We start from the raw sequence: 27,616 nt of genomic DNA, 5'->3' as shown, positions 1-27,616 counted from the left end.
AAAGTCCCTCACCTCTTAGAAGAAATTAAGAGCTTATGTACTGTGAACAAGAAGAAACCATCTGAGTCCAAAAAGGTAGGTAAGAAAGAAGTCACTATCTCCTCTTAATTCATTTGTCTCTGGATTTCCTAGTAGAGAGATGAAGAACAATACAGAAATATGGCGCGACCTAAAGGCCTGTTTCTGAAAGAACTATATTAAAATAGACCCTGAGAGACCTAGAAGATACTTTAGAGATCACCTAATCCTAAGTTCCTGAATGTCAAATGTCAGAGCACAGACTTGTGCCACGCTGAGCGTAGGAAATCTCAAGGTGATTTAAGGCTAAAGTCTCCTAACTGCCTCCCAAAGATTCTAGTCTAGCCTATCTGGGGTGGTACCTGAAACAAAGTAATTTTTAAAAGAATTTAGATAATTCAGGTGCGGAGTCAGGCTTGACAAACACTGACTTAATATACTGGGGAAACTGAGATCCAGAAAGGTTGGGTGCCCTCCAGAAGGTCAGCAGGCTTGTTGATGGGAAAGCGGGGCCTAAAGTCCAACTCTGCACACATCGTGTCCACCACTCTTCAGAGACAACCGGCCGCCTGTTCGACACCGTGTCCTCTGCTGTGTAACCGTCCAGCACAACGAATACCTCTCTAGAGACCACGGAACCACCGACGGTCCACACAAGATGTAGGCAGAGGACCTGGCCTCAAACCCAGTTCAGTTCCCAGACGGCCAAATAATTTTTATATCAAAACAACAAATGCTCTCTGTCCTTGAAATTAGGCCTAGAAACATTTTAAGTTTATGAAGTATGGTAAGGGCTACTTTTTATCTTACTGACTTCATGAAGCTTTTCAAATTTGTTGAGTATTATACTGATAGTGTAACAAGTTATAAAAGATATATGAAAATAAACTTACCAACTTCAACATGGAAATCGCTGAGGACATATTTTCCTTCACTTTAATGATGTCACAGACCTCTAACACGCCTCATACTAAAAACGTCACTGAAGAAAGTTGTTGCATTTTAGGAAACATGAAATTTTAAAACCTGAAGAGATACTAATTTTAAGATTTTTCCTACAACTTTTCCTGCCTTCTGTTTCCAATTGGCTTATTAGCCAGTGAGTGAGCTCCCAAAGCCATTTCCAGTGGCCCACATATGTTTTACAGCGATGGATACTTTATCATAAATCTGCCCCTGAGAGAGAGATTCCCAGTGCATATTAGCAAAAGAGCCCAAGAAGCCCTTTCCTTGACATCTGACCATGAATCCTCAGGTTTGCTGAATGGTGCCTAACAGCCCTCCGGGGTGCTTCCCTGCTGCCCTGCTCAACAGAGAAGGTTCCAGATTCTCACAAATTCATGAACCTAGAAAACTCCCCCTCAGTTTTGGTAATTAACAGGCTAGCCATCTTTTATCCTATGAGAACATGTGAAAATCAACTATACTTTTATGGAACAAATGAGACTACACAGAGTCAAAAATACATATGTAAAACCTTTCCAGAAACTTGAAGACGCTCTATAAATTATCTTTACAGTGATCTCTGACAGGTGGCCACAGAAAGAAAATAAATGGTCATTCATGTAACAGTAGCCTTTTCCATAGAAAAACTTCTACAGTCTTTCTTCATATATAAGAAGGCAGCGCCCCGGAACTATTTGAACCACCTGCCTGAGGTGAGCGGTTTCTCTCTGCACCCTCCAACAAGCCCTCTCTGAGCTGCAGTGGAGACCACGAGGCTGTTCCCACAGGTTCTGCCACCTTCCCCTCGGGTCCCTCCCCTCGTCCTGGAAGCCGTTCCTCCCTGGTCAGGTTTAAGGCATCCCCTGGCTGAATAACCCCAGCCTTCTCAACACGTCACCAACAGCACACTTCCACATCCTGAGGGAAAGCTCTCAGTACATTAAAAAATATAATGAAGGGGGAAAAAAAATACTGATTTAGCAGCTGTTTTCGTGGATGATTTTTTTATATGGAAGACATTTGCATCTAATAATTTATTTTTATTCCTGGTTGACTCAGAATATGCAAATTTATTCATAAAAAATGAATGAGCAGTGAGACCCAGTGGTGCACATGAGCTCGGTTCTCTGGATTAAGAGCCTAGTAAGAGGGGTTTATTAGGTGCTTCTGTAGGCACTGCAGAGGCTGGAAAAAAAGACACATTTTCAATCCAGAGGCCAAGCTTAATGCACTACTAAGTGGGAGGACAAAGGAGTGGTGCTTTGGTTGCCTTCCCTGAGGTAGAGATGCTTAGAGACACCACACCTAAATGACTTCTCGACACATCTTGGACACTGAAGCCATCTTTCCTGAAGCCCAATTCCCACTTCGGAAATAGGGAAACATTCCTACCTGGGCCACTGTACTGCAGCCCTCGGGCACTGCCCAAATCTCCCAAAGCTGCCCCTGCCCTCTGCTTGCTTCTTCACTCATTCCCCTCCCAGCACCCTTTCCCAGGGTTGTCTGCAGACCTCCCAAGTCCTCTGTTAATAAATACCTGCATATCATGAAGCTTTGTGCAGGACAGACCCTCTACCTCTGCTTTTACCCAACACCCGTTTCTCTCCCAGTACCCCGACCTCCCGTGAGCCCACCTGAGGAAGGCTCTTGTCCTCTTCCAGCCCGCCCGCGGGAAAACTTCTTCTCCTTCGGGCTGTGCTGCCCAGTAATCCAGCCCCAGAGCGCAGGAGGGGAGCCTCCCAGTTCACGAAGGGTGCCAGAGCCCAGCTACGGCCCTCCTACCCCCGTCCCTCAATGCCCACGGGGATGATGTGCTGACCTCACAGTGTCTCGACCAGTTCCTCTCCAATGACCCTTACCTTCACCTGCTTCCTGACAAGTTCACGGGGGCTCTGTCAGAAATGTTAATGGACCAACACCCCACTCCCAGACCCCACGTCCTGTTCCTTCAGCTGTCATTCCTTTATGTCTCTCACTTCTTTTTTTTTTTTTTTTTTAATTTATTTATTTGACAGAGAGAGATCACAAGTAGACAGAGAGGCAGGCAGAGAGAGAGAGGGAAACAGGCTCACCACCGAGCAGAGAGCCCGATACCGGACTTGATCCCAGGACCCTGAGATCACGACCCGAGCCGAAGGCAGCGGCCCAATCCACTGAGCCACCCAGGCGTCACTTCTCTTCTTGATGCTCTCAATCTCCCTCAACTTCTGCTCCTTTTACCCTGCACCCCGAGAGCAGCACCCTCCCCCCACACTGAACCCTCACAGTGGCCCAGGGGCCCCACAAATCCTCAACACGATGCTCCCCTCCTTTCTTAACCTGATAACCACGTCTCTCCCTACCACGTTATCTTCTGGCTCTACCTGCAAAATCTTTACATTTCTAGGACAGCGACTTCCTCTGTATTATAATAAAAACTCATTTTCAAACGAAGTTGAGAAAGAACAGTCCAAATAGTTAAATAATTTGACTTAAACAATTTCAAGTTCAATGGCAGTTATCACCTACCAGGAAAAGATTCGGATGCTTTGTAATTAGCACATTAATGATTTATATGAAAACAATGGGTTCCATTGCTTTTATCACAAATTCTGAATTATTACAGAAAACAAAGTTGTACTAGCTTAGAAAACAGACAAAAGTTAAATAAAATCATGTATTTCAACATGTTTCAGGCAACGGATTACTGAGCAGCTTCAAGGAAATAACTGAATTATTTGAGAACATTTTTTTTTTTTTTTTAAGATTTTATTTATTTATTTGACAGAAAGAGGGGAAAAGGGAGCAGAAGTAGGGGGAGGAGCAGGCTCTCTGCTGAGCAGGGAGCCTGACGCTGAGCTCAATTCCAGGTCCCTGGGATTATGACCTGAGCCAACGGCAGATGCTTAAACCGACTAGGCGCCCCTTGAAAAACTTTCTTTTAATTCCCTCCAATGGACACAATACTCATGTTACTTAAAACTGGCTTGAGGGGTCTGGCAGCCACTGTAAATACCCCTCACCCTTCCCAATGCCATGCTGTATCTACCACATAAACGTAGCCTGGGTGGCTCAGTGGGTCGGTTGTCTGCCTTCGGCTCAGGTCATGATCTTAAGGTTCTGGGATTGAGCCCCATACTGGGCTCCCTGCTTAGTAAAGAGCCTGCTTCTCCCTTTTCTTCTGCTGCTTTCTCTCCCCTGCTCAGGCAGGGCTTCGGCTTCTCTCCCTCCTTCTTGCTTGTGTTATCTTTTGCTATCTCTGTCTCTCCCAAATAAATAAAATATTAAAAAAAAAAAGTGCCTGCTCATCAAGGAGAGAAAATTTGGGGATGGTTAAAAATCTGGATGGCTTCCTTAAAGGAAGAGATTTCTAGTTTCTCTACTTGATGAGCTTCCCGTGTATCTGGGGCCTAAATAAAATGTAACAATGCAACCGAATTCTGTTACCTAAAATAACCCTAGAAATATTTATCCGGGAAGCAAATCAACTCACTCCCCATGCTGATTTGTCTAAGAAAGAATACTTACTTGCAAATTGTAGTCTTGCAGAATTTTAACCAAGGAATCTCTCAAATTGGGGATCTCCATCCCTTCCTTAATACGGTGAATCAACAGAATTGGGTCCACATGCGTGCCGATGTTGTTCAACAAGCCAGTAATAAATGCTGCAAGACACCACATGGAACGATCAGCGCATCAGCAATGTACATAAGACAGTTTCAGGTCAAAGGAACTCAAATAAAAAATGATTTCCTTTAAAGTAGCGTTAAAACCATCTGAATTTCCTGGAGTGCCTGGGTGGCTCAGTGGGTTAAGCCTCTGCCTTCGGCTCAGGTCGTGATCTCAGGGTCCCGGGATAGAGCCCCGCATTGGGCTCTCTGCTCAGCAGGGAGCCTGCTTTCTACCCGCCACGTCCTCCCCACGGCCTACTTGTGATCTCTGTCTGCCAAATAAATAAATAAAATCTTAAAAAAAAAAAAAAACAAAAAGCCATCTGAATTTCCAAATTCTCTAAAACTAACTTTCTTTTTATTTCATGACATAAAGGAGAAGCTCTGTCATTGAAAAAGAGCCGGAGAGCACATGATGACTCAGAACACAGCCTGCAATGGCAAAGGCGTACAACTGACATTTACCGAGAACTCACACGACAGCTCAGTCACCAGACACTTTTCTCCAATTTTCTGCAAGGTATGAATATTATTTGTCCCCATTTTTGCAGGCAAGGGAAACAAGCTGGTTAACTAATTCATTCCGGGCCGCAGAGCTAGCAAGTTAAATGCCCCAGTTCACTGGGCAGGGCAGGCCGCGGGTCCCAGTCATGACGTGTTCCAGCTTACCCACCCTGCGTCCTTGGTGTGCGTAAATTACAACTTTATCAAGCTTGATTCTCAAAGATGCCTGTGCATGTGATGGTCTACATCTGAATTTGACTTGAATAACATTATCCTCTTGTAGCTCTTATAAAAAGACAATCACAAGAGCCGTTTCTAAAACTTGAACATTTTGAAACATAAATATTCTTCCTAAAAAATGAAGGGGGTGGGCGCAGACTTTAAATCAGTACTGCCGGTTTTGGAATCATTTCTAGATCTTCAAAAGAGGGCCTGGGTTACTGTCAGGTGCCCGTGTATCTCCTTCTAAAATGCGGAGGCAGCCACAGGGAGGCGGCACACACACAGTCCTGGTGCCACACGAGGAAGCGAGGTGGGACAGAGACTAGGTACTGTCGCAGCAAACATCCGAATATGGCCAATGTCCAGTGACAGGCCTAGGTTTCCATGAAAAGAAACTGGTGAGGGCTTTACATTTTAAAATAAATAACCTGATATCCAAAATGAAAAAAAAGAAACAAAGCAAAACAAAACAAAACAAAACGAAGTCAGGGGACATTTATTCAGTAGGGGTACAGTGTGTCGGAACGAGCTTCATGGGGACACGGTGAATGACTTTCAAGAACTTAACCACCTGCTCATTCACACATTCAGGCACCACTTCTCTGCACAGGAGGAGGACTGGAAATTGTTACAATGCACCTAGCCTGTTTTTGTTACAGATACTTCACCATATTTTTCACCCAATGTGTCTTGAGATAATTCCTGCTGTAGATGTAACTGGACTTATTGAAAGAAACAGGTCTGATCGCAGATGGTTTTTCTGCTTACGCGGTTTGTCGATGGAATATAAAATCAGATCTTCCCAGAGTTCTCCGTCGTCTTGCTCCTTGGCAAATTCAATGGCTTTATCAACATCATGTAATTCCTCCATGATCATCTTCAGGGCACTGCGGCTGTTCCCCATTCGGCCTAGCAAACATGTGAGAAATACTTTCAGGATGCTTTAATACAACACTTTTGAAGAAATAGCATATCTCTTGTTTACAAATCTCTTGAGAGCTAAGACAAAAACACATATTCTTATGGGACATTAGCATTTGCCATTTATAACATAATGAAATAATGATTTCCTTGGTGTTTTCTTTGGCTGTACACTCATTTAAGTGCTGCATATAAATTACATCACTTAGTCATCACTATAATCCTATGAGGTATGTTCTACTATTCTTTCTTCTTTACGGAAGAGGATATGCAGCAGGCATTAGTAACTTGCCAAGAACATGCAGCTGGAATCTGAACCCAAGTCCGTCAGATCCCTACTCCCTCTGACAGACCTGTATTTCTTTGGACATCTTGATACCCAGACACAGTTAAGACTTTTAAAGGCCTTGGAGCCATTCTGCCTCTTTAAGTAGTTTTGGATTTGCTCTTCTGACACACTCTGCCAAACACAAACTCAACTATCAGAGGGCTACCTCATTTTCTTCTCTTCCAAGTTTGGGGGAAAGCCTTCCAATAACTCTCACTAAATGAAAGTATTTATCAACTATGCTTCTATCTGGCTAATTATCTTTACACATTGGCATTTTAATGGCTTTTACAGTTTCCCTGAGGTTTTAATACAGTACATGTAGAAAGCTTTACTCAGAGGAGGGACAGCAACTCAATCCTTCTCATTCTGAGCAGTCCTTATCAAGTGATAATAGCAGACCTGTGAATAAAATGATGTCCGATTTGTTCTTCCAACAAGTATTATTCCCATTGTTTAGGTCCGAAAAATGGTTAATTTTTAAAATGTGTACAGGATTTTAAAATTTTCATAACTTCAGAAAAGGACATTATGTCTCCCTTTGTAAGTTCTCCCCTTACTTGTCTACTGAGACAATATGACATCATGATGAAAACGACTCTTCTGGAGTATTTCCTGGGCAGAGACACTGGAGAAGCACCTCGTGCTCGAACTCTGTGTTTCTGCTATGAATACCTGCACAGAGCTTCCTTGGGAAACCTTCAGGCATCTACCCTGCTTTCATGTAAATGGTTCATTCTGGAGGAAGGTGAAAGTAAGTACGACATAAACAGAGGCGGTGCCAGAGGCCCAGGGACGATGGAGAGCTAGATGATACCAAGGTTCTCCCCTCTCCAAAACGTCCGTATTCAAGTGCATTTTCTCCAGTTATTTAAGGTGTGATGAGGGACAATGAACATTATTTTCTACCAGGATGATAGTAAAATAAGCTGGTAATTTTTTTTTTTTGCAAATGAACCAACTCATCATCTCGTCTACAATTCATTTGTGAGGTGTGAGCTAACAGACTTACTATGCAATATTCAGATGTTACTTCAACAGCACTTATTAAATAACCCTTCTTTCTCTACTGAGCTGCGAAGTCCCCTTTTCAATGCATTCCATTCTTAAAGAGAACAGGCTCTACACTTTGTGCGCCTTTGGTCTAAAACCTACGTCCATTCTTAGACCATGCACACCACTTTACCATAGTGTTTCCCAGCTCATGGGGACCAAAAGCTACTTACTCAGAAGATACACTGTCTCTTCTACAAAGTTTCTCTGTTGACAGATCTCAAGAGCCTTTAAGTAAAGCAGGGTAAAAATGTTACTGTGGATTAGCAGCCATGAATAAGTATGAACAGATTCACTTAAACATACGAGTTAGAAAAAAGTTCCCATTGCCCTCCTTTAAAAACAAAACGAAGTAAACAAACAGAACGCAAATCTTGGGTTTTGCTGGTGGCTGTCCTCATTCACCTCTCAGACAGGTGCTGGACCAAACACAGTTTGACCAATACCGTATTTGAGGCAACTCGGAACACTCTGTGAGCAAAGGCAGAAAGCCAGTGCTGAAAAGAAGGACTTTCACGCCAAGATTTCTCTTGACGCTACTTGAGGTTTCTTCACAGCTGTGCGCCCCACCTAACGCCCCATGACAGCTTTAAGCTCCCCGTCCCTCCACTGGAATGTATGCTCTGGGAAGGCTTTGCTGTTCTCCGCTGCGCGTTCCCAGTACTGGGCAGATCGCGGCTTGGGAAACCTCTGATGCTTAGATAAACACATGGGTCAACAGAATACTTCTGTTCCCAGCTCACAGGGTTTAAGAGAAAACTCTGTTCAAGCATCTGTCAGAAGATGAGAAGGGAAAATCATATCTGACCATCAAGAAGGATCAAAAGGGAAGAGATCAAGTAAAGAAACGAGGAACCTCACAGGTGACTGCATTTCCTCGGGCGTAAGAAACAAAACATGTTGTGTTTATATATAACTGCTAACTCTAAGCGAACGGGCACACATTCACTGTACACTCTGCTGGGCGCTGGAGGGTCAGGCTGGATAGAGACGCAAAGGAGAGTCACAAAGATGCCACTGCTGATGACAGGGGAGGTGCGCAGGGACGGCGTGGAAGCAGAACGCAGCCCCCAAGGGAGCACAGGCTCTGGGGAAGCACACAGAGCTGCACTAACACCCAATCCCATGACAGGGTAAGTGTGAACAGAGGGGCGTGTGCACAGACACGGGACTTGGGCTCAGGTGTGGCCCTCCTGTAAAAGGCTTCACAGCACAGGTGGCATCTAAACTGGATGCAGCAGGACAATCCTCAGGAAACCGCATCTCCCACCCCAACTACGGGACCTCCCTGCTGCCAGGCTCTGCTCTGACTCACAGCCCAGAATCTTCCCTGTGACATCGTGACCTGCCCTGCCTTTCTGGGCAGCCACACCTCCCTCACGGCCTGCTCACGCCTCCACTGTGGTCCCTCCACCTGGACTATGGCCCTCACTCTCCACCCTCCACCCCTGACGAGTGCTTCAGGCTCTTACTCTGTGGACCCCATACCAGGCCAGGTCCCAGGGAGTCACCCTGGTGGCGGCCCACACACTTCTTCCCAACCAATCACAGGCACAGTTGAGGACTCGGAGGCCGGGGACCACGTGACTCCAACCTGTGCGGCACAGGGTGCCTGGCTACTCCTGGGTGTGCAGTACGCATTTTTTAAAGAGATGAGCAGGCAGAAAAGGTTTCAGGAGGAAGATCATTGGGCTGTGCAGTTATACCAACAAGCAGCCCACAGCTGTTTTTACAATTATTACAAGAACCAAAGAGATAAAAAGAAGAGTATAAGCTCCCCAGCTCTTTCAGCTCAATGATCTATCCTGGGGAATAACATCAGGAGCTGGTTTGAACATTTTGATTTTTGACTTAAAATTTTTATGTAAAATATACATATATTTATGTGTGTGTCTCTGGTTGGAGAGTAATAGCCAAAAGGGAGGAAAAATGCTGAACACAGAAATCCATGTTGGGGGTAGGTGGGGGGGATTCTGAACCACACATTAAAAAAAGGAGAGAACACCTTTAGAATTACAGTGAAATTAGGGTAGAGTTTGAGGAACACAAATCATTTAAATGAGGAAGTGAGAAGGCAGAAAGGTCATGATGAAGAGGAAAATATTAATTTGATTATTCACAAGGCTCCTTTAATAGTTATGTGGCAGAAACAGCCAAATTATCCCCCAATATCCCTTACCCATTTCTAGAGCAGTAAGATTTTAGGTGGGTGTGTGACTGCTCAGAATTTAAAGAACGATCTCCAAGCCTTCCCAGGCACGGGAGAGACGTGTGACTGATATCGCCACAGGAAGGAAAAGGCAACATGGTAGCTTCTGGCAATATTCTTTAAGAAACAAGGCCAGTCATCCCTTCGTTTTTTTATTTTTTGTTCTTTCACCCAATATGCTCCGGAAACATGAACAATCTTATCTTACACCACAAGCTGAAGGTCATACAAGGTGAGGGAAGGAGAGAAAAGAGCCGGAGTCTCCAACCGTGTGGTTCCGCCACCAGGACTTCCGTGGGCCAGAGAACTAAACTGCTACTCTGTTGAACACACTACTGTTTTGGCATTTTTCTCACCCATAGCTGAACGTAATCCTGACACTTGATTCGTTTTGATTAAAAACACAATTTACCTTATCTCTACACTGTTATGCCTATCAATCAATCATGATCATAAACAATGGTATTTTCTTACCTACTCCTTACCCTTCTGGAATGATACCAGAGCAGAGACAGGATACCCATGTGAGAAGTAGACAGTGAAAGGAAACAACAAAAAATATGAAGTTCGGAGGACCTGGGACCATTCTAACAAAAAGTTACTAAGAAACCAACGGAGGGCCATGATTCATGCAAACTGTGAGAGACGCAGATGGACAGTTTGTGGCCGAGTGGGCCCATGTCACGCACAGATAAACAAGAAAATGTAGTATGAGTAGATAGAGTGTTTAGAGAGAGTGTGAATGAAGACTGAGTATACTGCCTAAATTAGTTTTTACTAAAAGGTATTTATATTTGTACTTGGAAATTTACTGACATTTTAAAGTACCATTCAGAAGTTTCCAACAAAACCATCCCCCCTTCTCTTGAAGATTTGTGAACATGCTTCCAAGCACACAGACTTTGTAGTCTGCAGGCTCACCTGTGCTAAGACAGGAGCCATTCGTTACATGGGGTCATTTAAATTTAAATTAAAAATGCAGTTCCCCACTAGACACTTCAACTACTTAATTGCCACATGTGGTTGCTGGCTATCTTGTCAGAGCAGTACATTTTCCTCACTGCAGAACATTTTATAGGATGGTGCTGCTGGAAGCTGTTAGGATTTCATCAAAAATGACAAGTCCTCTGAGAAGAAAAGTCTGAAGTCAAGAAGGGTCTGAAAGGCAAGTGTAACGCCAAGCTCAAAGATAATCTGAGTCTCTGAAATTTGAGTTTCACAGATTTTAAAATGTTTTATGTCTAATTTCTAACAGTACTGAAATTATTCTTTTCTCATATAAAAGAAAGCAGAAAGTCTAGAAATCTCTGGACGTTTTGAGTAAAATGTAAAAAAAAGTATTTCCGATACGTAGAATTTTTCTTTTCTTGACACAAGTGAAGTATGAAACCACCTTTCCCTAGATTCTTGAATGTTCTGGGGACACATGCTCCCTCTAGAGGAAAGCGTAGCAAAACTAAGATTTTTAAAGTCCAGAGGAATGAAACAGAAACAGACACAGACACACTCATGGAAAGGGAGAATCACAGTAAAAATAAAGTGAAAAGACAGAGTAATGACAGAAATTGAGTAAAAAACGATGCAAAAGGTATGGGTAATTTTCCTTTTCCTGATTTAGTATAAAAGCAAGGAACAGAGTTAGAGATTTAGGGGTAACTAGCAAGAACTATAAATTAAATAAGGATTTCTTCTACCCAGCCTTGACACTGCCATCGTTCATCCAGCCTTCTTACATGGCATTAATGGAAATCTGTACACGTTGCATTTTCTAGCTTTATTCCTGCAAATTCGTAACTACTGCCATCTTATAAATGCCATAAGATAGGAGAAAAATCATAAATTCAGGTACAAATTCCCAAATCTGCAGAGCCGATATTCTGCTTTTAACTATTCTAGGCATAAAGAAATGAGATTTGTAAATGAAAACTAGCACGTGATGATCATGCCTGGGAATAACAGAACAAAGGACAGTTTAATAGTTTAAAAACAAACGCCTTTCATGATTCTTGGAATACTAAGGAACATTTTTTAAAGATTTATTTAGTTTTATTTTTTATTGATCATTATTTTTTTTAATAAGAGGGAGAGAATGAGAGCATGAGGCGGGGCGTGGCAAGCAGAGGGAAAGGGAGCAGTAGGCTCCCCACTGAGCAAGAAGTCCGATGCGGGGCTTGATCCTAGGACCTTAGGATCACCACCTGAACTGAGGGCAGCCGCTTAATGGCTGAGCCACCCAGGCATCTCAAGACTTACTTATTTTAGAGAGACAGAAAGGAAGAGAGAAGGAGAGTGAGAGTACACGAGTTGGGGAAGGGGCAGAGAGCAAGAATTTCAAGCAGCCAAACCTGGCACAGAAATGGTCTAGCTCCTCAACAAAATCTCAGCTGAAAGCACCTCCAGTCCTCATCAGAAGGCCCAGCAAAACCTCCTGCTTTGCTTTGAGAGCAGCAGTCACTCCCTGAGCGACAGGAAGAGGAGAATGACCCACAGCTTACCAAAAAGGACAACTTCTTTGCCTGAAGTGTGCGGGGCAAATCTGTGACTTACCTTTTCGAGTGGGCAATGGGTACTATCTCGGAGAAAGGGAAGTAAGTTCGGACGATCATATTCAGCATAAAGGCTGATTTGTTTTTCATGGTAGCGCTGTCCCTTATGATGGTCTCTCTTGAAAAGCTTATGCAGATACTAGAAAGAACAAAGAAGTAAACCATAATTATAAAAATAAGAAAAGCAAGACCTGTTGAAGGCTGCTATACTCAGTTCTAAACAGTCTCCATGGAGAGCCTGGGGGAGAAGCGGTCTTCAGGAAAATGTTTCAGTGAAGGAAAAGTGGAAAGAACATTTTCAGGAGACAAGGATGATCTCACACTCTCTCTGGAATGGCCTTGAGTGACCTGGTTCCGCTACTGACCAGCCATATGACAAGAACAAGTCACCAACCTCTTTGTGACTGAGTTTCTTTATCTGCCAAAAATCTCACTGGGTCATTGTGAGGACTGAATGTATTACCATCTGTAAAACACTCAGATCCGCGCTGATGCACGTGGCATACACTGAGCACCAGGGAAAAGTTAATGAGAGCAAATATCCTCACCATTGTTTGCGTGGCTTCAGAAATAAAATGCTTGATTAGTGGCCTTCCTGAATCCTAAAAATTCTCATTTTTTTATATAAAAGGGGTATAGTTATGAGATAAAAGAATGTTCTTAAAAAAATCAAGCAGCAAGTGCTAAATTATTTTCATACATTCTACATCTGCTCTGTTAAGTCTATTTTTTTAAAATTTTATTTATTTGAGAGAGAGTGAGAGTGAGAGCAAGAGAGAACAGGAGCGAGAGAGAGCGTGAGAGGAGAGAGGGTCAGAGGGAGAAGCAGCCTCCCTGCTGAACTGGGAGCCTGACGTGGGACTTGATCTTGGGACCCCAGGATCACCACCTGAGTCAAAGGCAGTTGCTCAACCGATTGAGCCCCCAGGTGCCCCTGCTGAGATCTGTGCTATGAAATGCTGCCTCTCCTGGTGACATCAAAGGTAAAAATCAAGATAAATACAGATCTTCTGAACCCGTTTTCAAAACTGATTCCTTTCCCTAACTGTCTGAAAAAGTTAATGGACCTCAAAGAAAGTGAGTAATTTGCTTTCTACTCAGAGGCAAGATTAAGTCTATCAATATATGACGCAAGTTAGAAATTGATGTCCAAAGGGTAGTTACTGCTAACTATAAATAAACACCCCATCACCCACGAGAGGCGGAAAGCCCGGATTGTAGCAATCACAGTACATTCACACCTTGAGTGAGGAACCGAGCAGCAGTCTGTCCCTGATGCCAGGACTGTATGTAGGTTAGCTGGAGTCTGCCAGCCACAGTCGTGCACGGTCACTAAACAAGTCTAATCAGGCCACATGCACACAGAGAAAAGGCTCCTTTGGTCAACTGGTCATGTCTCCTCAAGGCCAAGAGGGGGCGGAGGGGTCAGCCGTCCATGGTGCTCAGACCCGGGTCAGCGTGTGAGCCAGACACGCAGTGCCGTTTCCTAGACGGGTGCACAGGCTCGGGAGGCTCTGTCCCAACTGCCAAGGCCAATTTTCAGAGACATTCTGCTGCCCGACAGGGAAGATGACCCGTCTGAGTGGGGGCTCTCAGTTTCAGCACTGCACAGGGACACCAGCGCACAGACGCCCGCTGCTATGATCCCGCTCACGCCTGCCACAGGCCGGAAGTCACCGCTTCAGCAACAAGTCCCTGCTTGGCTAAGGTCACCATCTTGAGACGGCCAATCACGAGGGACAGCCGTAGCACCTGCACAACCGCTGACCGAAACAAAGCAGAACAAAGTACCTTCCATTCCTATCCTGGGGTCTTCAGAAGCTTCTGGCACAAAACTGACTTCTGAAGGAAAACTCTACCCCCTGATTCTCCTCTTGGGGTGCAGAGAGGTGGGCAAACATATAAGAGCCCCCACTGAATTCGAGGCCCACAGTCCTACTGGACCCAACCATTTCTCCCTGCAGCCTCTTCTTGTAGGACACAGAAACCATGTGCTCCTGCTTTACTCCCACAGTGACAGCAACACAGGGAATCAAAGTAGCCTTCCAAGGCAGTCTGGAGCAGTAGGCCTTAACAGTACTACCACTGAGACCAAATGAGACAGTGGGATTCGCTAGCAGGAGGGGGAAGACAGAAGAACGAGGCTTTGCTCCTCGATCCTTCTGAGGGGTTGTAATTCATGGTGCAATTGTATTCAGTGCGGACTACACGAGCAAGGTGCTTACTCCTAGACACAGTTTGGGGCCACAAACGTGAAATGTGACGACTCTTTTCTTAAACCACAATTCAATGGTGAGTCCAAGTTAAAGTACCTGGTCTGTAATGAGTCCCTAGCCAGCGTTAGAGACTCTGCCACATTTGACTGATTACAGCCTACTGTTTGTGGTCAAACTTCCATGCCAAGGAGTGACCTGAGTGAGCTCACGCCAGTACCCCACACCAGTCCTGAAAGGCGGCTCACCCCCGACGCAGTCAAAAGGGCAAATGAAGATGGTCAAGCTCACCACGTGCTGCAACTCTGGTCTGTCTTCGAGTTCTTCCACCACCTTTTTAATCTAGAGAGAAAAGACATTTTAACCATTGATTCATGACATGAACATGGCTGCAAGATTATCAGACTAACAGCTCTCCCCTTTATGGCTTGGGTGTTCCCAGACACCCATCTACTAACACATAAAAACAAAAGACACTCACCGAAATTTTGTCTTCGTTGTCCAAAAGCATGTCGACAGCTTTCTGAAATAAAAAGAAAAAAAAAAAAAAAAAGCCACAGTCACTGACACCCGCTGTGTCAGAAGAGAAGCCACAGCCACGTTGTACGTGCTGTCACAGTTACAGGTGGATGGCTTCTTTCCACAGACAAGGGGCCCGTCGCTTTGCAGTAGCCCTTAAGGGAGAGCTCTGTAAAAGAATGCATTTTAACATGGGTCTCGGTCTGAGACCTCCGTGCTCTGCCTACCACTAAAACAGCATCCTGCTACCACTCCCCAAACACAAGACACCTTGTCTACACATATTGTAGCCTCCATGTTGTTGGACAGATCACCACAAGCACTCCTGGGACTCTCACTGGTTACGGGGAGCATGGTGGTCTCCGGACCACAAAAATGAGCTTGGCTTCCTGCCACCTGCACCCTCAATGAATCCCTCTACAGATTTCCCAGACGTAGGAGGAGAGGGTGAGAGCCAGAAAAAAACCCAAGACAGCTGACGTTCTACGATGATTTAAAGCTTACGGACTTGTGGCGTTTACTTGATTTATCACGGACATTCATGAAACACAAAGGAGATGGTGTCTGTAACGGCAGCTGGTGGGAAGACAGCCCACCAGGCTGAATGTCCTCCTCACACCTGGGTACTGCTCTGGACTCTACTACCACCTAGTTAGCCACTCCATTTTCTCTTCCCTCTAAAATAGGAGGATGTTAGAAGAGATGATCCTTAAGGTATCTTCTAATTAGAAAACTATGAGTCCTTAACTTTAGTTCATACTCTTGAACAGCAATCAGTTTTAGCTCGTTCATTTTTTCTACAGTTACGTAAGCTAAACTCGGCTCTTGAGACACATAGCATGGAGAGCGGTAGGCATAGGGGAGAATGGATGTAGGGAAAAGTAATTAATTTCTGTAGAAGCACTCCAACCTCTTAATCATCTTTTGCAGAGAAGCAAAACCTCTGCACCTGAACCTCTTCAGAACCGCACTAATTCTTTTTAGATCAGTAGTCCCTATGGACTTAAATCATTCACTATGAAAAAAGGGCTAAAAGCATCTTTCAGAAAGAAAGAAGTAGATTTGGCTCCTATTTAAATTAAGTCCAAGTGTGTGATGACTAATCTATAGCACATAATATAGATGTAGGATGCACGTGTACATATATATATAATATAGTGCAGAATACCCTTAAATGTAATTAAATATAATAGGAAAATCCAAGCAATCCTTTTGGAGGCTTTCAATTTCTACTCTTTAACTAATCTTTCAATTTTCTGAATGAGAAGTACTAGGTTTGTATAAACTAAGTTCATAAAACTTTTTTATTTCCATCACTGTCACTTGTTAAAAGTGCACGCACGCGCACACACACACGCACATGCACACGCACATCTATGAGCCACTGTGAGCTGTGGAGGCTGGGTGCCCTCATTAGTCAAGCAATCCACTGTTTGAATTTGTTGTAAATAAAAGAACACATCCCACATGGCTGAGACCAGTGGAAATGCCACGTGCTAAATTTGTGAATGCCGACGAATAAACTCACAATAAATGGATCAAAATAGAAATCTCCCTAAAATTTTAATCCTGAGACATACAATTAAGAGAGGTGAAAGAGCCAAAGTGTATGGGTAGTTTCGTTGTTTCTATGAATTATGTGAATTGCTTTACTAAAAAATTACTACACACACACACACACACGTTCAAAGTTCCATATCAAATTATGATTGCTTTTATAAAATAACCCCATCAAGTAAAGGATTCAGAACATCTAGTAAGGGTCAGTGTTCTGAACGTGATCAGCATACAGCCAAGCTATGTGATGTATTAACTTCTCCAGCATCTGAATAGATGTCTAAATATTAAAAATTTGGAACAGTAAAAATAAAGGATACTAAAATAAGAAACACATTACCTCAGAATCAAAATCCATTAATAAAACAATTTTATCCTTGATAGAACTGAAAAGATTATGCTTGTGGATCAACTGGAAAACATCCTTGTGCCTTAATGTTAGGTATATTTCCAGAGCATTGCCATAGTTTTTGTCATAGGTGTACCTGGTAATACAAAATTTTTTATATTAAAGTTCATCAACACTTTTAATAAAACACACAAATACACATATACTTCAAGTTTTGCAATATGAAAAACTGAAAAATTTGTTTAAATAGAAAAGTCAACTTCATTTGGAAGACTATTCCTTGGGACTTAACTATATGTGACCAGGACGTACTTCTTTCTCAGAGCCTTGCTTTCCATCTCCCCTGAATTTCTGAAAATTGACAATGTTCAAGTAATAAAAATGTTCTTTTGTAGACATTCTCAAAACTTTTCATAGAACCCCATATACCAGACAAAGAAACTATGATCCAGAAAAAAGGAAATTCTTATTCCAGTAATAAAAAAAATGCAGTTAAAATTTTTACAAGCAGTGTTCAGCTGTCAAACGGATTATATCTCCAAAACTTATTTGTGAGGGGAATTTATAAAACTGGCATGTTTTTCCACTGAAGCACTGTTTTTCACATTAATTCCCAAGCCAGCTCCTGAAAACCAAATTGTTTTGTGACCCCATTAGTAGTACGAATAATTATCAGTACAGTTAGTACTACAGAGCCCAAGGAATATCTAGGTTTCCAGAAGAAAATGGTCAGTGTTTCAACTCAGAGGGGGACAAATAGCCCTGAACTCTGGGCCACTTTGGTGCACCTTTCTTGGTCTTGGCAAAAGCTGTAAGAAGACGGGGGACAGGTGGTGTGAGGTGGTGGGAATGCCAAGGAGGGGCGGAAACAGGAACTGCCTTCCCGAGCTTACCTGCAGTGCACTTCTCTTTTTACTAGACCAAAGCTCTCCCAGGACATGATTGTATCTCACCTATCCCTGAATCCCAGGCCTATAGGAGAAAGCCTGGGTCACCAAAAGTGCCCAATAAATACAAAAAGTATTAACTAAGCTTCCATTCTCTGAGCTCTGACTTAGTGCCAGGCATAGTGCTTAATTAATTAGTTTTTAATTATGACCTCTCCTTTAAGTCTTGCAATCATCCCATAAGGAATGTATACACCTAGAGAAGGAACCAGGTTTGAGACATTACGTGACATGACAGAATCCAGAGCCTCCCTGGGAAGCCGATTTCCTTGTGTAGTCTGGGACCCAGCACTCTTCCCTCCCTGCCCTATGTAGTGCTGCTGACTAGGGCTCCTTTCCTGGGGGAACCACACTGCACCACAACTTAGGTCTCACACATTTTCCTCACCTGCTAGCTGTTCACTGGAGGTTTATGAGAGGACTTTACTCAGGGTGAATATAGGAAAATGGCATACAAGCCTCCCTCTTCTGTGGCCTCCTGAAAAACTCCCCTGAAAAACTCTTCATGAAGGTTGAATTGGAAAAAAGCAGCACTAAATTCTACTCACAATTCTGCCAGGGTTTTGAGTAAGGTTCTATTCTGACTATCTTTCTTCAGGTGATCCCGAACCGCCTGGACAATTACTGAATTGTTGTACAGATCTCCAGGCCATTCTCGGATCAGAGTGGCAAAACCCTAAACAGAAGAAGAGAAGAACATTCCTGAAATAGAGTAAACTATCCAAATAGTTTAAGCAATGCATAAAAATATTCATGTAAACACACAAAATAATTTTATGATTAAAACTCCGGCATGAACCTATCACCGATTTTCAGACTCTGGGTTTGGGGGTGGCGAGGAAGGCCGAGAAGCACTGCACGTGACGCTCTGGTTACCGTTCCTGGAATTGGGTGGTGCTCTTACCTATTTGATGAAATGCACCTGTAAGTAAGGCCCCCCCCTAGTTCTTCCATTAAAGCAACACTGCTCACACAGACTTTGGCTTTGACTTGTTATAACCTCAGTCCGGACTAACTATAACATTCAGATGACACCCCGAATATCCTGAAGATACTGTCCAAGTTGGTCGCTTCCCCCCGCTCCCCCCGAACTTCTGTGCCCTTTGGGTCTGTCCTCCCATGTGCACAACTCTACACAATAGCTTCCACAGTCAATGGAGTGACCGGAACCCCCACCTTCAACAAGTTACCATCTTGGTCCTCTTTCTTCTTTTTGGTCCTCTTTCCATTCTTGCCTCTGAACCTAGTTTTGTTTGGAGGATTTGAGGCTTTGGCTCAAGTCCTATCCCCTAGCTGGATCTCAAATTTTGTGATTCTGATAGAAAAATCTAGATCCTTCAACTGGATCTTGTTTCTTTCCTACCGTTGATTTTTGCCCAGGGTCCTGATTCCTGACATTACAAACACAGGGTCCTGTGTTTTGTAACTCAGAGTATGGTAGAGCAGTTTACTTACTGATCCGTGGCAGCTGGTAGAGGGAAAACCTTAGAGGTAATCAAGACAGCGAAAAGAAGTAAAAATCTTCATGTTATCGAAAAAAATTGTATTATTCATATTAAGCATCTCAACTAATGCTTTAATAAACTACTATGAATTAGTTAAGTGACACTTAGAAATGAAACTGGTATGGTGGAATGTGCTTCTGTAAAGTACGAAGGTTTGGTAAAAAGAAAATCACAAAGAATCAGGATACAGTCTCTATTAAAGTCCTACCCAAGTAGCCCTGGGAAGGACGGCAAGAGACCAGAACAACAGGCAACACACTTTCCATTCACTCTGCAACCTTTGCACATAAGTGCACAATTGCAGTTTCATGCGAGAAATGTGGGAAGGGGCATCACCAGGTAAAGATGATGTATTTCATAAAACTGCTGAATCAGAACATTAGAATGTTCTTTGAGCCAAAACGACACTTTGGATTGGGTTTCTATTTTAAGACACAGTAATGTATAAGATAAAAATGTCTGAAAAGATTCTCATCCAAACCCTGGCAGCTCTCAGTGGCCCTGAGACCAGGAATCATACTGTATGGGAAGAAGGAGGCTTGGCTCCGATTTCTGTTTTCCGTAATTCATGCAACAGCCTGGCAGTACCACCGGCTCCTAATACAAAATAAGACAAAATGGGGTACCTGGGTGGCTCGGTCATTAAGCCTCTGCCTTTGGCTCAGGTCATGATCCCAGGGTCCTGGGATCGAGCCCTGCATTGGGTTCCCTGCTTGGTGGGAAGCCTACTTCTCTCCCTCTCCCCACTCCCTCTGCTTGTGTTCCCTTTCTCGCTGTGTCTCTGTCAAATAAATGAAAAAAATCTTAAAAAAAAAAAAAAAAGGACAAAACAACTGGTCATACCGTGTGACAAAAACATGATGCCTCCAACTTCAACTGACATAGACACCACATTTCACATCAGGTTTTTCTCCGCTAAACTGGCTGCATATGCCCTTGAATTAATGTGCTAAGGAATACTGATACAATCAGCCCCGTGGCCTTGATTATTCTTCAGAGGATGCGGTTTATCAGGGAGCTATTATGATCGCGCAAGTGAAGTCAGATAACACCTCAGCGCCCATCATAGTTGAGTACAAGGTTAAAGGTATTCACTGAATGAAATGCCATGGCAATTGGCCCACTTTTAATATGCTTATGTATCTGCCATTAATAATACGAAACAAAGTTTAACTCTCTGTGGAGCTTTGGGGCCATGATCAGTTGGCGCACAGTACTTATAAAATAATTCTGCTAGGTTGTAAATAAAAAGACAAAGTTGTATGCATTTCAGTAGAAGCCCCACACCAACAAGGCAGGAAGCATCATTACCTCCAAGTAAATACCGTCACTTCATACCTTTTTAGGAAGAAAAGAAAACTGAGAAAGCAATGTTCTACAGACGTATAGCTGTTTTTCTCGTGCTGTTTAGTAGGACACATGATATGTGATCAAAAGTATTGCTACAGAACACTGCTCCCCAGTCAATTATGTGACAACTTAATTCAAAATTAAACATGAAACTAAGAAGGATGGAAGCTAAACAGTTTGTAAGAGCTTATAGCAACAAATTACTTCTACCTTTCTTAACAGTACTGACCAGGCAGACACACTGAAACATGAAGGAAAAAACATTTATAAGCGCTGAGCTTAAGTCATGCATAGTCCTTTCTGTCTCCGTCAACAGTCTTCCAGACATGAATCAATAGGATAACTTTAATGATATAGAATCTAAAATAATTTCTAGAAAAAGAGTTGAATCATGTGAAAGAATTATAATAGAATCATAAAAATAATAGAATTGCTTTCTCATGGTTAAATTGCACTACTTTAAAAAGAGGACAAGTATACCAAGCTTCAGTATTTTGCAATAAAATTCATACTTTTCTCCATCATTTTCACAGAACACTCATAATTCTCCTTCTTTTGGGAAGATGTACAAAGACGGAATATTTATGAAAGCTACTCTATGTACTCAGAACATAATGGAAAGAAATAGGAGAAGTCCATTACAAGTCTTTATTCACAGAAGAAACCTCTTCCAATAACTATGGCCAATAATGGCCTCTCATCAGATCTTTTACAGAACAATCACTTTGCCCTTGTCACTTGTGTTCTAGTTGCTTAAAGCTTATCAATATCGGGCACCTGGGTGGCTCAGTGGGTTAAGCCGCTGTCTTCGGCTCAGGTCATGATCTCGGGGTCCTGGGATCGAGTCCCGCATCAGGCTCTCTGCTCAGCAGGGAGCCTGCTTCCCTCTCTCTCTCTCTGCCTGCCTCTCTATCTACTTGTGATCTCTCTCTGTCAAATAAATAAATAAAATCTTAAAAAAAAAAAAAGCTTATCAATATCATCTCTCCTCTCAGCCTATAAATCTACTGAAGAAAAGACTGTTTTTTTAACTTTCTCTTGGGTCCAAATGAGTACTCACCCCAGTTCTAGGCCATGGTAGGTTCTAAATAAAGCTATGTTGAACTGAACTGAATAGGAAATGAATAGGAAGCATGCCCCTAGCCTCCATCAGCTGGTACCCAACACAAACAACAGAAACTATTACCATAGCTCTTCTAGAAGATGTACATCTACTCTAGAAAGAAAGAGATCCCTGCTGTTAGAGCAGATTGGATTACAATACACAGTAATAAAAGAAAATGAGAGAATGCTATTTCCATTAGTATGCACAATTATTAAGGAAGTAATTTGTTCAAGTTTAATTCATCCTGAAGCACTTGATCCCTTCCTATGATAAGAACACAGGCTTATAAAAGTAAAGGAACTGTACAGACCACACGTGCTTCAGGCTGCCTGAATCATGTATATCCAGGCTGACAATGACTGACCAAACATCCGAGGTATCCAGGTATGGATCATTATCATAAAGGACCCTTGTAGACCTTTCGATCTAAAATTCACCTCCATCCATTAAATTGGGGTGGGTAGCACCAATTACCTAGTCATGACAACCCAAAAATGTCTCCAGACACTACCCAATGTCCCCGGAGGGCATACTCAGCCTCTGTTGAGAAGCAGCGGTTTACACGCTTGCATGTGACTCGGGCCATAAGCTACCACAGAACACGCGCCATTCTGTTCCCGCCTGCACGCCTAGTGCCTACCACGTGCCTACAGTATAGTAGAAACCACACAGGTATTTTCTGAATCAATTCATCTTAAATCAACCAACTTTAAAAATCATAATCCATTTTGAGTGCATACAAACACCAAATTTAAATTCAAATCCAGGTAGGCCTATTTTTTAAATGTACGCCTGTGGATAAATTATTTAATTTCTTTTATCTTTAGTTGCCTTATCTGTAAAATCGGGTATTACCACTTAATAGTGTTGTCGGGAGTACAAAATCGCACCATGCACGTGAGAGTGGGGAACACACAGTAACGAACGATGTTAACTACTGCCTTTCTCCCTCATTGGTAAGCAAACAGATCCCGTCCTCCCCATTCCTGCCGCCCCGGTTTCTCCCCCATCCTCCTCAGGCAAACGGAGATCTGAGTCTCAGGCTTTAAGCAGCAACAGCAGCTGCTCTTCTGTGTACGAACTCGCCACACAGCACCTGTCCTCCTTCTTTAGCTTTCTCACGGAGCCAAACGAAGTGGCTTAGGAAACTATAAACGTTAAGAATTCTCCAAAATGTGCACGGATGAGAGGTTTTCACTGTCCACAGAGACATGGGCTGTCATGAGAGTGTCCCCTCAGTTTCATCCATCTGCCACAACCTGCACATCCGCTCCCTCTCAACCGCCTGATCCACTGTATTAGTTTTCTCGACTTCTTACCATTTTCCCATCGAGAGTAAGTAAATATGACTACGTCAGAAGGCCATACCTCGTAATCACTTTCCAAAAATTCATGTAAGATCATTTCATAGATGAGTGGTTTCAGAACCGGATCTCCTCTTGGCAAGTATGGACTAATAGCCTACGGAAGAAGAAGGAAAAAGGTCATTTCAGAAGGGGCAAAACAAAACCAGACTCCAATTATGCAGAAAATATGAAAGTACAGAACTTCGTCAACCTACTATAGGGTTACATTCTAACAGACCCATCAGAAATTGAAAATATTTTAAGTCAGAAATGCACTGAAACAGCCCCCTACTGAATTGCACAGCTTAGCTCAGCCTACCTTACATACGCTCACACCACGTATGTGAGCCAACAGTTGGGCAAAGGCGTCTAACACCTGGCCTATTTTAGAATCAAGTGTTGAGTATCTCATTTAGTTACTGAACATTGTACTGAAAATGAAAAAGAGAATGGCCATGGGGGTAGAAAACGGTGTGAGTGTGTGGCTCGCAACCCAGCCCGGCATCCCGACAGGGGATCATCCCAGGTGTCATTCCCCCGGGAAAGATCCAAGTTTTCAATGTGTGGTTTCTACTGAATGTGTAACGCCTTTGCACCCCTCTAAAGTTGAAAAATCATAAGCTGAACTGTAAGTAGGAGACCATCTGCGTATTTCTACTTTTAAAATGTAAGGCACCAGAGTGTTTTGGAAAATTATTATGAAAAGAAAAATTCAAATCAACTCTACCTTCTTATGACACATTACACTGTATTTTCAAAAGTATATATGAGGTGTATATATCTATGAACGATGAATAAAACAACTGCCTCAGTTAAGTTAAACTTTCTCTCTCTGTTCTTCCAGAGGAATTGAAGAAAATCTAAAGAGGAGGGGGAATGTCACAGAGATAAAAGCTACCTTAAGGAGTCAAGGAGCTACAGGTCATCTATTCATATTTTTTTCCCTTAAAATGGAGTATCTTATTCTTTAACAACTCATAATCATAGTTGGAAATGAAGGGAAAATACACACCTTGCATTCATCAGCTGTTTCAGTGCATGTTAAGTGTTGAATTCACAAACACTGTTGAATGACTTGACAGGGCGTATATACCAATTGCTACACTTTGTTCTGGGGATGCAGAACTAGGGGGCTCAGAGCCTCAGGGGCACAGTATGCAGACATCTAAACAGCCAACCGGAACCCTGGCTGCTAAGTGTTATATAAGCAAGGTGTTAACAAGGTGCTGCAATGAGCAGGGGCCCAGTTTGTATCCTGATGCAGAATGGCAAATGCCAGGAGTCTATCAGGCCAAAGAAAGACAGAGCAGGGCACCCTGGCAGAAGGAATAGCATGAGGAAGGGCACGGAGCCACGCATGTGCACTGTGTATTCAGGGAGATCAGAGTGGCTCCGAGATGTGGGAGAGTGATCCCCAGGAGGGGAGAAAAGTGAGGCGGGGCAATGAAAACTATTTGGATTTTGTACTTTGAGAAGAAGGGAAGTGAGAATAGCAGCTTTATTTTTTAAGCCGCTAACTCTGGGGTAGGGTTGTTCACAGATCTGTCTGAAGACCCCTGCAACAGCACAGACAAGAGTTGAGGCCATGGCCCCCCAGGGGAGGAGAGGCGTGGTATGGACAAGGAAGGACTGATGAGAACCAGAGATGAAACATCATGGGGACGTGAGTCACATGTTCTCATGTAGGCAGTGGCTGTGAGCTCTTAAGCATGGAGGAATAGGTACGCCATGAGGTCACAGATACAGACTGGAATTGGGAAAGAAATGGACTGACAATGGTTTGAGTGATCACCATCAGTAGTTCCTACAAGGAAAAGAGCCATCACACACTTCCAGCACAGATACTGAATTTAATAAAAAGGTCTGGGTCATAAAGCCATCAGGCTAACCACGGTCACAGGACTGGGTAAGATCCTCCAGGAGCAGCCAAACAAACAAGATGAGAAGATTCCCTGGGGCAAGTGCACTATTCATAGCGCAGACAACCTAACTGGGAAATTTTTTTTTTAAAAAAAGATGTTATTTACTTATTATTTGAGAAAGCGAGTGAGAGACAGTGTGCACAAGTGGGGAGGAGGGAGATTGAGAAGCAGATTCCCCAGGGAGCCTGATGTGGGGCTTGATCCCAGGACCTTGAGATCATGACCTAAGCCGAAGGCAGATGTTTAACCAATTGAGCCATTTAGGTGCCCTGTAACTGGGAATTTTAGAAAACATTCATAATTTCAAGAGAATACTGCAAAGGCTCATAAATATTGCATGGAGCACTGGCTGTTATATGCAATAATGGAATCATGGAACAGTATCAAAAACTAATGATGTACCATACAGTGACTAACGTAACATAATAAAATTTAAAAAAAAATTTAATTTTTTTTTTTAAAGATTTTATTTTATTTATTTGACAGAGAGAGAGGTCACAAGTAGGCAGAGAGGCAGGCAGAGAGAGAGGAGGAAGCAGGCTCCCTGCGGAGCAGAGTGCCTGATGCGGGGCTCCATCCCAGGACCCTGAGATCATGACCTGAGCCGAAGGCAGCGGCTTAATCCACTGAGCCACCCAGGCGCCTTTATCGTTTACTTTGAAGGTCATGCATTAAGTTGAAAGGTAAATTGCTTCCTTCCAAGGAAACAATCAACGAAACGAAGAGGCAACCTTTGGAATGGGAGAAGATATTTGCAAATGACATGTCTTGGAAAGGGCAGTACCTAAAATATATAAAGAATTTATATAAAAAAAAAGAATTTATAAAACTGAACACTCAAAACACAAATAATCCAGTTAAAAAATGGGCAGAAGACACGAATAGACATTTTTCTAGAGAAGACATACAAATGGCCAACAGACGTGAAAAAATGCTCAACATCACTCATCGTCAGGGAAACATAAATCAAAACCACAATGAGATACCACCTCACACCAGTAAGAATGGATAAAATTAACAACACAGGAAACAACAGGTGTTTGTGAGAATGTGGAGAAAGAGGAACCTTCTTACACTGCTGGTGGGAAATGCATACTGGTACAGCCACTGTGGAAAACAGTATGGAGGGTCCTCAAGAAGTTAAAAACAGAACTACCGGGCGCCTGGGTGGCTCAGTGAGTTAAGCCGCTGCCTTCGGCTCAGGTCATGATCTCGGGGTCCTGGGATCGAGTCCCGCATCGGGCTCTCTGCTCAGCAGGGAGCCTGCTTCCCTCTCTCTCTCTGCCTGCCTCTCTATCTACTTGTGATCTCTGTCAAATAAATAAATAAAATCTTAAAAAAAAAAAAAAAAAAAAAAAAACAGAACTACCCTATGATCCAGCAATTGCACGACTAGGTATGCGACTAGGTATTACCCAAAGAATACAAAAATACTGATTCAGAAGGATACGTGCACTGTGATGTTTATAGCAGCACTATCAACAATAGCCAAATTATGGAAAGGGCCCTAATGAATGGATCAAGAAAATAGGTACATACATATATACAAGGGAGTATTTTCCATCCATAAAAAAGAATGAAATTGTGCCACTTGCAATGATGTGGACAGAGCTAGAAAGTATTATGCTAAGCAAATTAAGTCAGAGAAAGACAAATGCCTATGATTTCACTCAATTTAAGGAACAAAACAGATGAACATGAGGGGGGAAAGAAAAAGGCAAACCAGAAAACAGACTCTTAACTATACAAAACAAACTGAGGGTTACTGGAGGGGAGATCGGTAGGGGATGGATTAAATAGGTGATAGGTATTAAGGAGGGCACCAGTGATGAGCACTGGGTGTTGTATGCAAGTGATAGATTACTAAATTTGATACCTGAACTACTATTACACAGTATGTTAACCAACTATAAATTAATAGAAAACTTAAAAAAGAAAAAAAAGGTAAAAACATGAAGTATCAAATTATTTGTTATTGCTACATGGTCAAACTTTTCCATTTGCCTTTCAGCAAATAAAATATTATTTGAAAAATGCATTAACTCTTCAGCGCCTTTAAAAAAAAGCCTCATTTTATAATCTGCAGGATGATACCTGTTTTCCATATTGACTAAAAAGAACAAAAACTTCAGGGGCACCTGGGTGGCACAGTCAGTTAAGCATCTGACTCTTGGTTTCAGCTCAGGTCATGATCTTGGGGTTGTGGAATCAAGCCCTATGTCGGGCTCTATGCCTGAGTCTGCTTGAGATTCTTTCCCTCTGCCCATTCCCCTGCTCTTTCTCTCCCTCATTAAATAATTCTTTTAAAAAAATCTGTAAAAACTTTATCTAAACACAGAATTGGTGGGATATAAGAGGATATAACACATATGTATACATTTTACACACATAAACTATAAAACAGATC

The 27,616-nt window shown here is 42.8% G+C and overlaps 1 protein-coding gene across 3 annotated transcripts in view; it reads right to left on the bottom strand.

Annotated features, from left to right (window-relative positions):
• The window catches only part of VPS41 (VPS41 subunit of HOPS complex), a 185,080-nt gene that overhangs the window by 23,738 nt on the left and 133,726 nt on the right, over positions 1 to 27,616 (bottom strand). For all 3 annotated transcript variants that reach the window (XM_046020128.1, XM_046020127.1, XM_046020126.1), the window contains exons 17-25: positions 23,310 to 23,402; positions 18,530 to 18,657; positions 17,026 to 17,170; positions 15,091 to 15,132; positions 14,901 to 14,951; positions 12,398 to 12,535; positions 7,815 to 7,869; positions 6,108 to 6,248; positions 4,471 to 4,607 (exon numbers count right to left, since the gene is read on the bottom strand). In XM_046020128.1, coding sequence (XP_045876084.1) covers positions 4,471 to 4,607; positions 6,108 to 6,248; positions 7,815 to 7,869; positions 12,398 to 12,535; positions 14,901 to 14,951; positions 15,091 to 15,132; positions 17,026 to 17,170; positions 18,530 to 18,657; positions 23,310 to 23,402 — 930 coding nt within the window. The remainder of the gene's footprint in view (positions 1 to 4,470; positions 4,608 to 6,107; positions 6,249 to 7,814; positions 7,870 to 12,397; positions 12,536 to 14,900; positions 14,952 to 15,090; positions 15,133 to 17,025; positions 17,171 to 18,529; positions 18,658 to 23,309; positions 23,403 to 27,616) is intronic.

The sequence above is a fragment of the Meles meles genome, chromosome 10 (assembly GCF_922984935.1).
Source record: "Meles meles chromosome 10, mMelMel3.1 paternal haplotype, whole genome shotgun sequence".
NCBI classification, from domain to species: domain Eukaryota; kingdom Metazoa; phylum Chordata; class Mammalia; order Carnivora; family Mustelidae; genus Meles; species Meles meles.
Note: the sequence above shows the minus strand (reverse complement) of the source record. Positions and strands in the feature narration are given on the sequence as shown.